Here is a 16,212-nt window from a genome sequence, read left to right as displayed (position 1 = left end):
CACATTGTATTCTAATCATTGTTTTCTTGTACTCACAGTAAGCATGTGCGAAAAGCAAAAACTAAATCTTTTAGCAGCCAAGAATGCATGAAGGAGAGGAACCACCAGAGCCTCTGGCAGATCTGTTTTATTGTGCACCTGAGCCTGGCCTGCTCAGGTATGCTACATCTGAAAAAGGGTGTGGTTCACCCACTATTTACCTAAAAGAAAGGAAACAAAAAAACAAGGCCAGTCAGCAGACCATCACTATAGAAAGATGTTATATTTAAACTTCAAAAAAGTCTCTCTTAAATGGAATTATAGTGGTTAAGATGACCAGTATTGAAAGGTTAGGAGTTTTGTAGTGGTCAACTGTGAGATTATCATACTATCTTATGCCACCTTATACTTCTTATGAAAGAATTGTTGAATCATTATACAGCTATAGGCCACATTATGTCTTGGATTAAAGATTGTGAAATCATTACACTGTTTTATGATGCATTATACTGCTGAGTTAGAAGAAATGCTGTTTGTGTAGAATCATGGCCTTTCTTTTCTGATTACAAAGAGAACAGAACATACCGTAGAGGTTTTCTGCCCCATCTCATCTCAAACAGGAAGCCAAGGCCATCACTTAAGAGAGAAAGAATGTGAATGCTTAGTTTGGAGGGGGGCCGAAGCTATAAGAATGTGAGAAATGGTCAGACACTTCGAGATCTGGCAGACACCCTCCTGTCCACATCTCCCGTGCGGACGTTTATGCTCAAAGTGTTGTATGGAATAAAGAGAATTGTATGGAATAAAGAGATTGTTGATTGAGCATTTATACACCGAGTGTTGTTTTTCCTTTAGCCCAAAGATCAAAGAATTGGGATATTTAACACAACACAGCAACACCTGCTGGAGTTCAAACGCAAAACCCCCAAACCATAACAGAAAACACAAAAAACAAACAAAAATGCTCTTTGCTGTTTTTTTGGGTGATTTTAATCCCACATTGAACTAACCTGAGTGGTATCTGGTGCCTTTTTTAACATGGATTCAAACTCAGGCCTTTCTTGCTGTGATGATTTATATAACACATGTAAAACAAGAGCACTGTGCTTCCCACGAAGGACATGAGCTATGCTAACATTTTTATTATGTTTTTTTACTACACCATGCTGACTTCAGCTTGTTTTTATTATACTATCGTGATGTCATTGCAATGTCAAAGGACGTGTGTTGAAAACATAAAACGTCTGTTGTACAGCTCTCTTCATTCACTTTCATTCGAAAAATTATTTAAACATTTTTTTCAGGTCAACTTTGAACTTGGTCCCTAACAATGAAGGTCAAGTTCAAATGCTCAGTCAGCCTAGGTACTCGTGTGCCCCACGCACTAGTATATTCTCAAATTTGAAGATGATCCATAAAAAAATTTCTGGTATTATAAGGTTTTTACTGACTTTCACATTTGGTGTGACCTTGACCTTAAACCAATTTTCACCAAACTAAATCAGCTCGAGCTGTTATTAGTATCTACTGTCACACAAAATTTGAGAATGATATCTTGAAATCTGTGGATGCAGGACTGATAAAGCTAAAAACAGATAAATAAAGAACATGAACCTATTACATATTGGGAGGAGAGCATGAAGGCTAATGAAAGTGCTGTAAATTAAACTATTTAGCCCCATGAAAAACAACACTAAAATCTAAACACTAAAATAAAATGAAATTACGCAATCATAATTGTAAAATTATATTAGTTAAAAATTCGATCATGTGCACATGCCAAAGAGAATTAATGTGTTTTTTGATATGATGTGAAACAGCTAACACAAACTCAAAAGTGCGAGCCCATTTAAAATGAACTTCAGGCAACACACAGATGATTGTTCTATACTAAAGTACAATAATCCAGGTAGGAAGTGATAACAGCAAGAATAGCTTTTTACAGTCCCTTTTCAAGGAGTTAGAACAAAAATCATGCCCAGATTTTGTCACTTATACCATAAACATCTTTGACTAAAAATAAAGAGACTGATCTTCATCCACAGCAGTTTGATTGGCACCTGGATGTCATCAGTGAAGCAGTGGAAAGAAATATTATGCTTTTTAGAGGCAACATATACAAAAAAAAAAAAATTGGGGCCAGAAACTCTACAAGTACAGGGTGCTGTTGTAGAGAAACTTCTATTGGTCAGATATGATTTGATTTATATTAGAATCATACTTTTCATTTCCGACTTCATGTTCTAGATGAGAGTGCGCAAAAATAGTTTGTGTCACTGAGTCAAAAGTGTCTTTAAAAATGTGAGGCAGATCAATTGTGTGAATTTGTTATTCACGGGGAGCAAGAATAAGCAGCCAGACACATGACACCTGTGTGTTAAACATAATCAAATGTATTTATGTCCTCAGGAGCTCTCTATTAAGTGAACTGCTGAGAGTCTAAAAACTCCTGAGTATTTGTGCAGGTCTCTTGGTGTTTTGGATCACCGTGTCACTAACACGCACACAGTAATAAACAGAAGTGCAGTGAAGTGAGTGTGACATTGTTCATTTTTATATTTCCATCATTTTTGTTTTGCAGGTGTCTGAGTATTCGTGCAGGTCTGTCAGTGGTTTGTATCAGTGTGCGGTATCTCACACAGTAATAAACAGCTGTGTCCTCTGTCTGCAGATTCTGTCCTGTTATTGTTGCTGTTCCAGCAGAAGTGTCTCTGCTGTAGCTGAACTTGTTCTTTAAAGCATCATTTTGCCGAAGTGTGCCTCCACCCCACTGGTAAAAAATCCAGTCCATTGCTTTTCCTTCACGCTGTCTGATCCAACCTGTTGCATAGCTGTTATCAGTCATAGAATAACCAGAGACCTGACAGGTGATGGTCAAAGACTGTCCAGGCTGCACAGACCTTGCGTCTGGCTGGATGAGATCAATACTGTACACACCTGTGGAAACAGAAATTAACATTATCTCCATCATTTATCTGCTTTTCTAATGTTTTCATGAAAGTGAATCGTGTAAAAGCTCCTCACATGATCCAGCAGAGAGCAGCAGTATCAGCGCTAACATGTTTGAAATTGAAAATGAAATCATCAGCTGTCATCTGTCCTCTCACTGACACACAGAGACACTGTTTCTTTTTAAAAGGAAGCAGTAAGAATATTTGCATATTCTTCGATGCATTATATTTTTTTTGGTTTGTTTCTGTTTTTTTCCTGTTTTCCCCCAATGATAGTTTTGATTGCTGTATTGTCACGATTGAACTTGTTAATATATATCTTTCATTTACTTTGTATAATTACTGTACTTAAACATTATCTCATACAAAAACACAATTATTTTTGTTAAAATAAATTTGTGTTGAAAGTTGAAAGTTTTTGTTTGTTTTTTTGAATAGTCTGACACAGTGTTAGTCTTTGCTCCTAATAGAGCTGCTCCAGCTGCTGTCATATTGGTGCCATGAAAGTTAGAAACTGATCACAAGCAGCTGAAAGCAGAACAGTGTTTAGCTAACAGTAAATAAGCAGATATACAAAACTGAGCTTCTCTTCCTCTTTTTCTCTCCTCAGAAATGATACCCAAGATGAGGACAATTTACAAATTGTTGGCTAATCGTGGTTATAAGAATGGAGGCTTTGCATAGATCTTTCTATACAGCTTTAATAAACATCATATCCATAAGAAGATTATCTTTTTGGCAAAAATAAACAACAATAAGCATGAACAATATCCTAAACAACAATATACAAAAACAATAACAATATATTAACTTCTTGCTGATCAAGATGGAACAAAATTGAGTTGTTCCAAGTTGAACTTTAATATAGACATATTTATCATTCTGGTTTTAATTTCCTTTGCCATTTAAAAGAGTTTGACCATTGAGACTGAGTAATTCAGCATTGTCTGAAAATATCTGTTAATTTGTATTTGTATACACCGATTATGTTTTATCTTAAAATATTATTCTCATTGTTACTTTTTTTATTCACCTCAGGACTGCAGAGATGAGCTCATACCTCACTGTCCCAACTGTGTACAGAATAATTTCACTATGTTTCATGAATGTGAATGTGGTTTCAATTCCAGATATTCATGTGCACTATATCTAAGCCAGTGTTGGTTGTTCTGTGGAGAGGTGGCAACAGTGCAGACATGCTGCTCTTAAGTAGAAGTACAAATACTAGTTTTACAAAATACTACTAGTAAAAGTTAAAATATTGATTCAACTTCTTTACTTAAGTAAAAGTGAAAAACTATGTTTTCCGAAATGTACTCAAAGTAAGAAAGTAAAAGTAGCTTTTTGGAGGATGTTTCAGACCTTGTGCTATATTAATGTAATAATAAAGTAATATTAAAAGATGCGAATACAAACTTTTAACTTCTAATTGTAATTGTATTCAGCTTGAATCAGAAGAAAAAGAAGATTCTCCTGGTCTGCTAACCACTGGCCCTGACGAGATGAGAGACTGACAGCTAGCAGCTGAAAGAGTTACAGAGTTTAGATGTTGAAGAGAAGCAGGCATTCAAACATTCTGCTCGTTTCCTTTCACAGACTTCACTCACCTGAAACAAAAGGAGCATGCTCTGTACAGCAGCCATGGTACTACTTGGCTGAGACCTCAGCTGTAAATGCTCATATGAATGAGAGATATTTATACTGCATATTCAGTTTGGTGTTTCTTCCTTTTGTGAAGCAGGTGAAAGAGATTTGTTATTGGATGCCCTCTAGTGTTCAAAATTATTTTTCAATGCAGATCCCCCTCCAAATGGCTATTTTTATCACTGAAATTTGCACATGCAATATTTCTGCTATAAAACAATAATTTTAGTGAAGAGCTATCTTTTGTAAATCTTGCCTGTTGTGAATACTAATTATGAAAGGTAACATTAGAGTAAGTTTTATATGTATTTACTTTTTTTATATTTTAGTGTTCCTTTTTGTTGGTAACAATGATCATGATGAATGATCAAATACTCAAAAACTATTAAGATGATAACTTAAGTAGCGCAGGATATTTAGCAGCTTCTTATTTAACTCCCGCCACTGTGGCTGACAAGCATAATAATAAATTTTACTGTTGGGACTATCCATCTGCATTTACTTTAGAATTCTGAATTTATATAGAAATAACTTTTTTCTTCTTTCTTAATTATTGGCCTTGCAATCATATTTATGCAATGTATTGTTTAAATAAAGCCACTCATTTATCATAAGTTCTGGGTCTTGTGTGTGTTTGTTGCATCAATCACAACAATAACTCTAGTATATAGAACTAACACAGAAACAAGCACACTTCTGTTTAGTGTGGTATGCGATTTAATGTCAATTGTCAGTTTAATGGCTGTTGATGTTTTGAATCTATTTGCTCCTACATAGCACGCTAAAGATATACCTTTGTCATGGCGGGTGAGGCCATAACATGGAATGGACCCAGAAAGCAGATACAACAAGGATGTAGAATAGCAAGAATAATTTTATTTACAGATACAGGAAATATATACAATGAGGTAAGCTAGTGAAACGAGGGCTATATACAGGAGTGTAACAAAATACTAGGCTGAGCTATATACAAGTGTGAGGACAATATAGGCCGAGAACTGCTGTGAGCTAAATATACAAATAAGTGAACAAAATGGGGATGACTATGAGCACGGACTAAACAATATACAAGGATGAGAGGTAGGAAATCCTATGAAGTGGTTATCTACAAGTACGTGAGACAATGCAGTGGCTATGAGCATGAATTAGGCTGTCTACCAGGACGAAGGAAAAACTCGATGATTAGCACAAGGACCAGGAAAGCTCACACATGACACTATAGAGTTCCTGGGCTAGAGCATGAGTGGGTGCGAGAGCCGGAGCCAGTGACACTGCAATGAAAGGAGAGAAGGTTCAGTGTTGCGCCAAACAGCAGACAGGAAAGCAGGGAGAGAGAGTTAGTGAAGACACATGATAAAGGACCCAGGATCGAACTCAAACCTGGGCTGCTGCATTTTAGCCTTGAGACGTGTGATCACTTGTTCACCCCATGAGCTGAACTGGCAAGCTTAGATTATGTAATTTAATTGTTTTTAATTGATATGTTTCATGTTTAACTATTTATTGTGATCTATTTTTAAACTTTGACATGGGTCGGTGTTCCTCACACATAAAGACATAACTTTAGTGTTAGGAAAATGCATTTATATTCTTAATGGGTTCTTTTTGAGGCGAGAAGTGAGCATGACATTGTTCATTTTTACATTTCAATAAATTTTGTTTTGCAGGTCTCTGAGTATTCGCGCAGGTCTGTCAGTGGTTTGTATCACTCTGCGGTATCTCACACAGTAATAAACAGCTGTGTCCTCCGTCTGCAGATTCTGTCCTGTTATTGTCACTGTTCTGGCAGAAGTGTCTCTGCTGTAGCTGAACTTGTCCTTTAAAGCATTATTTTGCCAAAGACCACTAGTACCCCACTGATAAAAAATCCAATCCATTGGTTTTCCTTCACGCTGTCTGGTCCAACCTGTTGCATAGCTGTCATCAGTTAAAGAATAACCAGAGTTCTGACAGGTGATGGTCAAAGACTGTGCAGGCTGCACCATCGTTGAGTCTGGCTGGATGAGATCAATACTGTGCACACCTGTGGAAACAGAAATCAACATTAAAACCATTATTTATCTGATTATTCTGCATTTCGAAATTCAATTGATTTTAATCCACTAAAAACTCCTCACATAATCCAGCAGCCAGCAGCAGTATCAGAGCTAACATGACTGCAGTGTAAACTGAAATGATGTGAGCTTGGCTATCTCTTACTGACACATTTATTGCAACCCTTTAAGATACTATTATTTGCATATTCTTCACATATTTTTTGGGATCAGCTTCAGTTATATATGCATAAATTCCACTGCTGCCATTTTAAATAGTATAGTAAATATGTTACAGCTAGAACTGTATTATATTGTTGTATATAATTGTGTAATATATTCTATTAAATTGTTTAATAACAAGCATTTTAAGTATTTTTATTCAAAACATATTATTATTAGTGCACATGTAGGCACTGGACTGAGTCAGTGCCCAGTGTCTCTTCATCTCTTCCTCCTCTCTTGAAATAATACCCACGATGACGAAGGTTTGCGATGGCGGCAACTTGTAGAATGGTTGGGTTAGTAAAATGTGAATTTGCATTAGAAGAAAGAGAGTACAGGACAGGATGAGGTTGCTGCATAAAAAGTAAGAGATGAATAAAACTTGAGCAATGCTAGTGTTTCTACTTTGTTGTTTCTTCTTAAAATTGAGAAATACAACTTAATTCATATAAGAAGGTGCAGTCATCACTGAGCTAACTGTTTTCTAAAAAGAGAGATTTGTTACTAATAATGAAATGAGGAGAAGTGGAACATTTTTTATTCAAAATACTAAAATGTGATTATTTCTGTTAGTGATACCTAGGCCATGATTTTGGTAAAAGAATTCGTATAAAGTCATTGTCTGCTTAGTAAGAATCATTTTTCTTTTTGTGTTTTACAAACATGCATTCTGAAGGATTTTGTATGACTCTTTAAGCACCTCCAGTCACTGTGGCTCTCGAGCACAATAATAAACAGCAGAATCTTCAGTCTTCAGACTGTTCATCTGCAGATACACCTGCTGTCTGTTGTTGTCTCTGGAGATGGTAAACCGGCCTCTGACTGACTGAGAGTGATAGATTTCACCACTGTCATATCTGATACTGGCAACCCACTCCAGTCCTTTTCCAGGAGCCTGTCTGATCCAGTCCATCCAGTAGCTGCTGAATGTGAATCCAGAGGCTGTACAGGTCAGCCTGTGGGAATCTTCAGGCCTTTTAACCACTGGTTCAGACTCAGTTAGAGTCTGACCATAAATGCCTAACAAAAGAAAGGAAAGTTGTCATATGTTATAAACTGGTAAATTGATGAAGTCAAAACAACAAAGTAAAATAAATAAATAAACAAACCTGTCCAACAGAGAGTTAAAAGCAGCAGTTGTGCTCTGAAGTCCATACTGTTAAACTGTGAGTCCACTGCTCTCTGTCATCCCCTCTGCTATAAGTAGAAATGAAAAAGATCTGAGTTTGCATTGACTCCTCCTGCTGCAGTGAACTTTGGTCCTTATGCATTGAACCTGGACAATTTAATTGCCTTATGATGTTAGATTGAAGCTATAAATTTATTTCATTCAATAAATGTTAGAAAGATACTATAAATATATCAAAATATTTCAGTTGTTGTCTTTCTTTTCTTTTCTTTTCTTTTCTTTTCTTTATTTTTTACAAAAATCTGTTTATATATGTATGTATCATTATTATTATATTATAATTTATATGAAATATATAATATTATTATATTATTTATTTTACATATTTATATATTTTCTTAAATTATTATTATTATTATTATTACTATCATTATTATTATTATTATTATTTAGTATGATTATTATTATTATTATTTAGACAAGTAAGCTTAAGACTGTTCTGGAAGTTGTAGGGCTATTTTATATGACACATTTAAAGGTTGCACTATTAAATTTTAGTGTTAAGCTACAAATATGAATAGAATGTTGCATCCTCAAAAGGAAATGAATTACTCAAGAACTAAAAGATGTCTGACTCTGTGGAAAGGTGCTAATAGTAAGTAATCAGCATGGAGAAACAGATGAAAACTGATCATTTAGGTGACCATAAAGAGAACAAATGAAATTCCTTCTTTCAGGAATCATTCTAAGTATGCCAATTAGAACGAGATCGGAATTGCTAAAGGGCATCTGGAAGGCTGATAGCATACAGGGCCTGTTGTAATAGCTACTATAGAGGATGTGCAGGTAAATGTTTTTTGGATTATTAAGTCATCTTCAATCATGAGGAAACGACTTTGAAAGGAGCTGCTATAGATAGCAGAGTTTGAACCTGAATTCATTCTACCAATCCACTCCAGAGCTTTCCCGGCCCGCTGTCATATCCAGCTGAAATATCCGCTTGTCATGGTGTAACCAGATATGATACATGACATCTTTACTGTCTCTCCGGGTCTTTTCAGCTTAGAGGAAGACTGGTCCAGATTAACATCACTCCATACTCCTGTAAGCAAACAGATCATCATCAGTATTCACAAAGAGAAAAAAATAAAATTAAAATTGTAATTAAAAAAAAAAAAATATATTACCCTGTACAGTGACAACAAAAAGCAAAGTCCAGACAATTGTGTTTCCCATTTTTTCATAAATGTTGTAAACTGTAAACTATCAGGAAACAAGAGACCACTGGTGCATGAATGTTTTGCTGCTGAGACACATCAAGAGGCAAATATTTTATTTATCTATTGTTTTGAATCACTGTGGTCCTATGTAACTAGCAGACAAGAAGATGCAGTTAAAAGATAAATTTATTCATACATCTCCTATCAAGGATGACCTGATAAAACCGAATTGAACTGAACGCACATATGTTAATTCACACTGCCATCATTCACATTTACAATATTTTAGTTACTGGTAGCTGAGTGATTTTGCAGGGTTTTTTTTAATCAGTTTGTGTCACTAACAAGCACACAGTAATGAACAACTGTCAAACATGCTGTCTGACCCAACATGTTACATAGCTGTCAACAGTCATAGAATAACCAGAGACCTGGCAGCTAAAAGTCTTTCCAGGCTGCACAGCCATTGAGTCTGATTGGATAAGATCAATATCGTCTGGTTTCAATGTGTCTACCACACATATGCCTTCATACTCCATCACTTTCATTCTACTGAATTTGAGACAATATTAGAGACAAGCAATTTGAGATAAAAAACAAGAGCACAGGCAGTACACGTCTCCTTATTGATGAAAAATCAAATCCATTGGTTGTCCGTAATGCTATTTTAACCCATCCTGTTGCACAGTTGTTATTTGGTTGAGAGTGAAAAAGCAGGCGTCCAAAGATTAGTTTTTCTTCCTGTGCTGGAATGCAAACTTACTTGCTTGAAATGACACGCTACAGGGAGACATATTGCATATTTGACTTTGAGACCAAGTTTGTAACTATGTATGCATTAGTTGGCAGAATGGCTCCATTAAATATCAAGATTGCTTCAGAAAAAAAAAAATCTTGTTCCCTTTTAAAACCTATTTTTATTTAAAAGCGGAGCAAAGCATGTAACATGACCAGGTAGAAAATAAATCATAATCTGATTCATAAACAACACACTTTCTTCTTAATGCACAGAAGAAAAACTGCTTCTTCGGTCTACTAACTTTTTTTTTTCTTAAAGAAACTAATGTGAAACGGTCCTGGTTCACACATGAAGCTGCAGTCATTTCCTTGCTGATTCTAAATGAACAGACTTAACACTGACTGCCCTCTAGTGTACTGATAAGATCACAGTCACATCAGTTTGAGTCTAAATTTTTAACCATAATTTTAATCATCAAATTGTAAAGACTGCTGTGTGAGACTGTTTTTTTAATTTGTGTTTTCTTTTTAAATGTATTTGTTTTTATTTTTCTTGGCATGTAAGGGTCAGTGAAACAAATTCCATTAAAACCAGACTATAAATGTTGTCTCTATGTGAACCATCCTTGTTGCTAAGCATTTGTGCAGATCTGTTGGAGTATGTATGTAAAGTGCACTTCTAACCCTGATCAAAATTCCAGTCCAATGGTTTGTCTTTCAAATCCAATCTGTTGCATAGCTGCAATCAGTCAAAGAATAACCAGAGACCTGAGAGATGATGGGCAAAGACTTGTCATGGCTGCACAAGTGTTGAGTCTGGCTGATGAAATCAATACTGTACACACCTGTGAAAGCATAAATCAATATTGTATCCATCATTCATCTGGTCACTTAGTGATTCTTATGTGTTTATTTGAGTGAATCCAGTGAAATTGGATGCAACTGTAAGATCAGAGCTACAGAAAACATGTTAGGTTTTTGAAGCTGAACTAATGTGGGCTCTTCTGTTCCCCCACTGATGCAGTCACACACTTCATTTCAATAAGGAGAGATCATTTGGAAGAATTTAACATTGTTTATTGAGATAGAGAAATCAATGTATTTGGCGATTAGACTCCATCATGGCAGAACGGAATCACAGTGGTGATAGAATTTAGGACACGGCAAGAACGTGACTGGACCAGAGTAGTGATGATCAGTACTGAGATTTACAGCATGGGAAAGCAGTAGACATGTAAACAGAAGAGAAGCTGGAGACCCAAGAAAGCAGGCAAATGATTACAGAGTGATTACAGAGCTCACTTATCAATCCTATCAATTGATAGGAAGCTCTAAATGCTCACTATACTTGCATTTGATTAATTACATTTAAATATACAGTTTGATGTTTGTTTGTTTTTGCATTAATGTACTATACATATGCTTGATTGATGATTGAGTAAACTGAAAATGTTCTTTGCTGTCTGTCTTCTTTTTTTTTTACATTGATCATAATAATAAAAATGAAAATAGATAGAAAATCTTGTAAGCATTTGGATTTATAATAAAAATATGTATAACCCCTAAAAGTGTCCAACACTGTCCTCACTGATCTATGTATGACCCCTGTTTCTTATATATCCAATATATAATTACTCCTGCTCTGAGCAAGTATAGTGGGAACATGACAGTGTCAAGACCCCTCCCTTAACTCTGTCACCACTGTTCCATAAAAGTTCCATACAGATAGACATGGGATGTTACAGTTTCATAGTTTCAAACTTATAAACCCACCATTGGAACAGGCTCAATGTACAGAGACCTTTAGCACCTGTACAACAGTATAAAAATGTAAAATGGGTAAACTGAGACTTGTACATATTGGGTCATTTAAAGGAAAAGTAATTTCAAACTTTCAAAACTAAAATGGTCACATTTTGGGATATATTTTTGCTGTCGTCAAATGCCAAAATGAGTCAAATTGGCTAAACTTTGAAAATTAATCGTGTGCACCTAAAAACAATTTCAACCCCTGCTTTTCCTCTGAGTGAAGTCTTTGTGTTCCCTCAATGGGGACAAAACTACAGGAAGCTTCTAAAAAGGTGCTGTAACTAAAATCTGGACAAAAGCAGATAACAAACAGTTGAAAATGTTAAATATTTTCAAGAAACACAGAAGGATGATGACAGCTTATGATTCTCCACACATGTTAGAATTTCACAGTGACTGAAATTCTGAAATACTTCAGTCACTGTGTGACAAACAGAAAATAAAATGAGAATACTTAGTCTTCATCATCATCAATTATCATCTAAACATTACAGTGTTCTCATGAGTAGTGTTCATTCCAAATTCAATTCATATTTTCCTCAACAAATTATTTCATAGTTGTCCTGACACATGGAAGATAGTGTACAACTGTTGGACCAGCTCCAGTCATTGTGAGTCCTGAGCACAATACTAAACAGCAGAATCTTCAGCCTTCAAACTGTTCATCTGCATTGTTGGGGAGTAACGGAATACCGACAGAATGTACCGACATTACGTATTTAAAATACAAAACATGAGTAACTGTATTTGGTTACAGTTACCATTTAAAAAGGTGATATTCAGAATACAGTTACTTTGCAGAAATAAATGGATTACACAGCCGTCTTTTCCCATTTTATATTTTTGGTAATTCCACACCAGTGGAAACACAAATAAAACACTCATTATGAGGCTCTAATGCCTGTCTCTCATCAGCAAAGTTGACCCAGACAACAAAGCAAAGCTAGTTTTCGGCTACGAGCCCGACACTGAACCTGACATATTAGCCAGAGGTCCCTTTCTAGGGTTCGGTGCCGCGGACCTGTTTATAATAGGAATAGTTTTCTATAGATTGCAGCCTTACCTAATGTCCACCGTACTGTTACTTATTTTATATTAAGATTTAAAAATCTAGTTCATATTGTTATGGTGAGTAACCTTCAGTAATACTAATAAATCACACAGCAATAGTACATCCATGTAGTTGTAAAAAGCATGATAATATATTAAGTAATCCAAAGTATTCAGAACACGTTACTCTCATTGAGTAACGTAACAGAATACATTACAGAATACATTTTGGGGCATGTAATCTGTAATCTGTAGTGGAATACATTTTTAAAAGTAACCTTCCCAACACTGTTCATCTGCAGATACAGCTGCTGCTGTCTGTTGTTGTCTCTGGAGATAGTAAACCGGCCCTGGACTGAGGGAGAGTAGAAAGCTCTGCTACTATCAGTAAAAATGAGAGCAATCCACTTCAGTCCTTATCTAGGATCCTGTCTGATCCCGTGTATCCAGTAGCTGCTGAATGTGAATCCAGAGGCTGGGCAGGTCAATCTGTGAGGTTCTCTGGGTTCAGACTGTGTTATTATTGTAAGATCTACCTTATAATATAAAGCGACTTGAGGGGACTGTTGTTGTGATTTGGAGCTATATAAATAAAACTGAATTGAATTGAATTGAATTGTTAGGGTCTGACAATCAAGACCTGTCAACAGCAATAAAATAGCAGATAATAAATTATTTTAAACATAAATTAAAAGAACTGTATTTCTTGTATTTATTTACTTATTTGTAAAAGGTTTTACCTGCACAGCAGACAGACAAAAGTTGCAGTGCTGCTTTACAAATCATCGTATTTAACTGTGTCTGTCTACTATTCTCCGCAGGCTTTTAGCACTTTAAGAAGTAAAGGTGGAAGAAAGAATATGTGCATCAGCTCCTCCTCAAAAATAGGCGAGAAAAAGTAAGTAAAGCGTTTTTACTCAGAATAAATTATCCACCCCACAAAAACGTGTGCTACAAACTATGAATTATTAATTTATGAACGTTCGTCTCTATTGTCACACAAGTAGAGCTAGAATGGAATTGACAGTCATCTCTATTGTGTTGAAGCTGGACAATTCTTCATTGATCATTCATTCATTATTGTTCACAATATCGTTATTTCAGTGTGATAAACTTAATATTTTATCATTTTAATAAAGACTGCAGAACTTTTTTCAAATATAAATATGAAATCAATACTGAACACACCTGTGAAAACATAAATCATCATTATATCCATCATTTGTCTGAGTATTTGTAATTTCTAATGTGTTTATTAGCATGAATCAATTGAAAGCTCCTCACAGGATCCAGCAGCCGCCAGCAGTATCAGAGATAACATGATTGATGTTAAGGTTGAAATGATGTAAGCTCATTTGTCCTCGCACTGACACACAGGCACCACGTCATTTATAATATGTTTTTTTTTTTGAAACCATATCCATTCACTTGAAAGTACAGGAAGACATTGCACATTTAATAATAAAATAAAAAATAACTTTCTTTATTTTAAAAAAATATAAATGCACATTCACAAAATAGACTATAGAAAAAGAGGAGTCCTCTAATGTTATTCAGTCTTTTTGTTTTTGTTTCTTTGTTTGTATGCATACTGGACACACCTTAAAAACAGAAGTCAGCACTATATTCACCATTCATCTGATTAATAGTGTTTCTAAGGTGTTTGTTAATACAGCAAAGTACGGCAAAAGATGCAGCAGCCAGCATTAATAGTAGAGCCATGAAGAACAAGGTTGCTCTTTAAGCTGAAGAGATGTGAGCCTGTCCATGCCTGATGGTAAATATGAAGAAAGGTTTGATGCTAATTTGAATATTTTTGCATCTAATTTTTTCAATTTAAATTATGATTGAGTAGACTGTTCATTTTCTCTTCCATAGTTGCTCTTGGACATAATCAGTGGAATAAAATGTTTTTAGCAAAACAAAGAAAACTGAATATATTATGTCACTTAAACACGGCATTTATTGCTTTTAATCTATTTAAACAGCTGGGATGCCTGGTGACGCTTTAAATGACCCCCTGATAGAAGAACAGCTGCCTGTGACCATTTCAACTTATCATTTCAACTTTGGTTGATAGTGAGATCACATTCATGATGGCACCACAGGAGACACCAGTGGAGAGCTTAATTGTATGAAAAGTAATGAACTTCTCAAACAAGTTCCATTAAGACATTATTACAGTCACTATTACAGTAATAGTCTTAATAGATTAAGTATTAGAATATTGTCATAATACCACAGTTATGATGCAAGATAAATATATCATAAAGGGCTGTAGGATTTTGTACAGCTGCTCAAAGGCTTTCAGTCACTGTGCTTCTCGAGCACAATAATAAACAGCAGAATCTTCAGTCTTCAGACTGTTCATCTGCAGATACAGCTGCTGTCTGTTGTTGTCTCTGGAGATGGTAAACCGGCCTTGGACTGACTGAGAGTAGAAAGTTCCACTGCCACCAGCGTAAATGTGAGCAATCCACTCCAGCCCTTTTCCTGGGACCTGTCTGATCCAGCTCATTTCATAGCTGCTGAATGTGAATCCAGAGGCTGTACAGGTCAATCTATGAGATTCTCCAGGCCTTTTAACCACTGGTCCAGATTCTGTCAGAGTCTGCCCATCAAGACCTATCAATAGACATAAACAGGCAGTTAAGAAAATAAATGATTTTCAACATAAACAAACATAAGTACCTGAAAAGAGTTTTTGTCAAGAGTTTTACCTGCACAGCAGACAGACAGAATTAGTAGCACTGTGCTGCAGATCATCTTGTTTAACTTAGTCAGTCCACTATTCTCTCCAGACTCTAAGCAGCCAGATAAGTAGGTGGAAGACATGTAAATATTTGCATATGTTGGGGACCTCAAACACAGGAGTACTCAAATACTTTACATTTCAAATGAATCTGAAATTATCCAATGTAACATTTTCATCTATTTCTCGTCAAAAACACATTTACAAAATTTACAGAAAATTTAGTATTACATTATGCCTTAACATCTGAAAAACCATTTACAGCTCTGATAATATGAAGTGCAAAACTATTTTTTAGACATGCTTAGTGTTTTTCATAAAAACCCAAACTGTACTGTGTTTTTGTGTGCACACGTTTAAATTAACACACATGGGCTGAAACCACAAGCCATATTAAGTGAAGATTTTGAGACTTATTGTAAGTAATTTTGACAAAATGGATTTCACTGTTGAAATTGTATCGTCATTAAATGTAGGATGAGCACCTTAGAAGCTTTACATTACATTCCTGACTGTAATGGACTGAAACCTGCTTTCAAAGTTTTCAAGTGGTTATTTTAAATTGATTTGGGTATTACCAGGCAACACATAAATATAAATGTACTTAGTGATAAATATACAAATATGATAAGATCTCTTAATTAACCAGATATAACCAGATGTAATACATACAAAGTCAGAT

General features: G+C 35.4%; 3 protein-coding genes, 2 long non-coding RNA genes and 2 gene segments (V, D, J or C); 2 read left to right on the top strand and 5 right to left on the bottom strand.

Annotated features, from left to right (window-relative positions):
• Positions 1 to 16,212, bottom strand: part of LOC100709195 (uncharacterized) — a 1,346,887-nt gene that overhangs the window by 400,413 nt on the left and 930,262 nt on the right. The window lies entirely within an intron of this gene.
• LOC112846698 (uncharacterized) overlaps positions 1 to 16,212 on the top strand; it is a 961,229-nt gene that overhangs the window by 181,509 nt on the left and 763,508 nt on the right. The window lies entirely within an intron of this gene.
• Positions 1 to 16,212, bottom strand: part of LOC102076453 (Ig heavy chain Mem5) — a 900,359-nt gene that overhangs the window by 153,271 nt on the left and 730,876 nt on the right. The window lies entirely within an intron of this gene.
• Positions 1 to 16,212, bottom strand: part of LOC106096470 (immunoglobulin mu heavy chain) — a 1,110,954-nt gene that overhangs the window by 371,881 nt on the left and 722,861 nt on the right. The gene's annotated exons all lie outside the window — the stretch shown is intronic.
• Positions 1 to 16,212, top strand: part of LOC112846703 (uncharacterized) — a 297,478-nt gene that overhangs the window by 179,895 nt on the left and 101,371 nt on the right. The window lies entirely within an intron of this gene.
• On the bottom strand, positions 7,501 to 8,001 carry LOC112846683 (immunoglobulin heavy variable 3-7-like). The segment is given in 2 exon segments: positions 7,501 to 7,852; positions 7,942 to 8,001. Coding segments are annotated over 2 exon segments (360 nt in total).
• On the bottom strand, positions 14,878 to 15,599 carry LOC106096711 (Ig heavy chain V region 914-like). The segment is given in 2 exon segments: positions 14,878 to 15,403; positions 15,499 to 15,599. Coding segments are annotated over 2 exon segments (360 nt in total).

The sequence above is a fragment of the Oreochromis niloticus genome, linkage group LG4 (assembly GCF_001858045.2).
Source record: "Oreochromis niloticus isolate F11D_XX linkage group LG4, O_niloticus_UMD_NMBU, whole genome shotgun sequence".
NCBI lineage: Eukaryota > Metazoa > Chordata > Actinopteri > Cichliformes > Cichlidae > Oreochromis > Oreochromis niloticus.
Note: the sequence above shows the minus strand (reverse complement) of the source record. Positions and strands in the feature narration are given on the sequence as shown.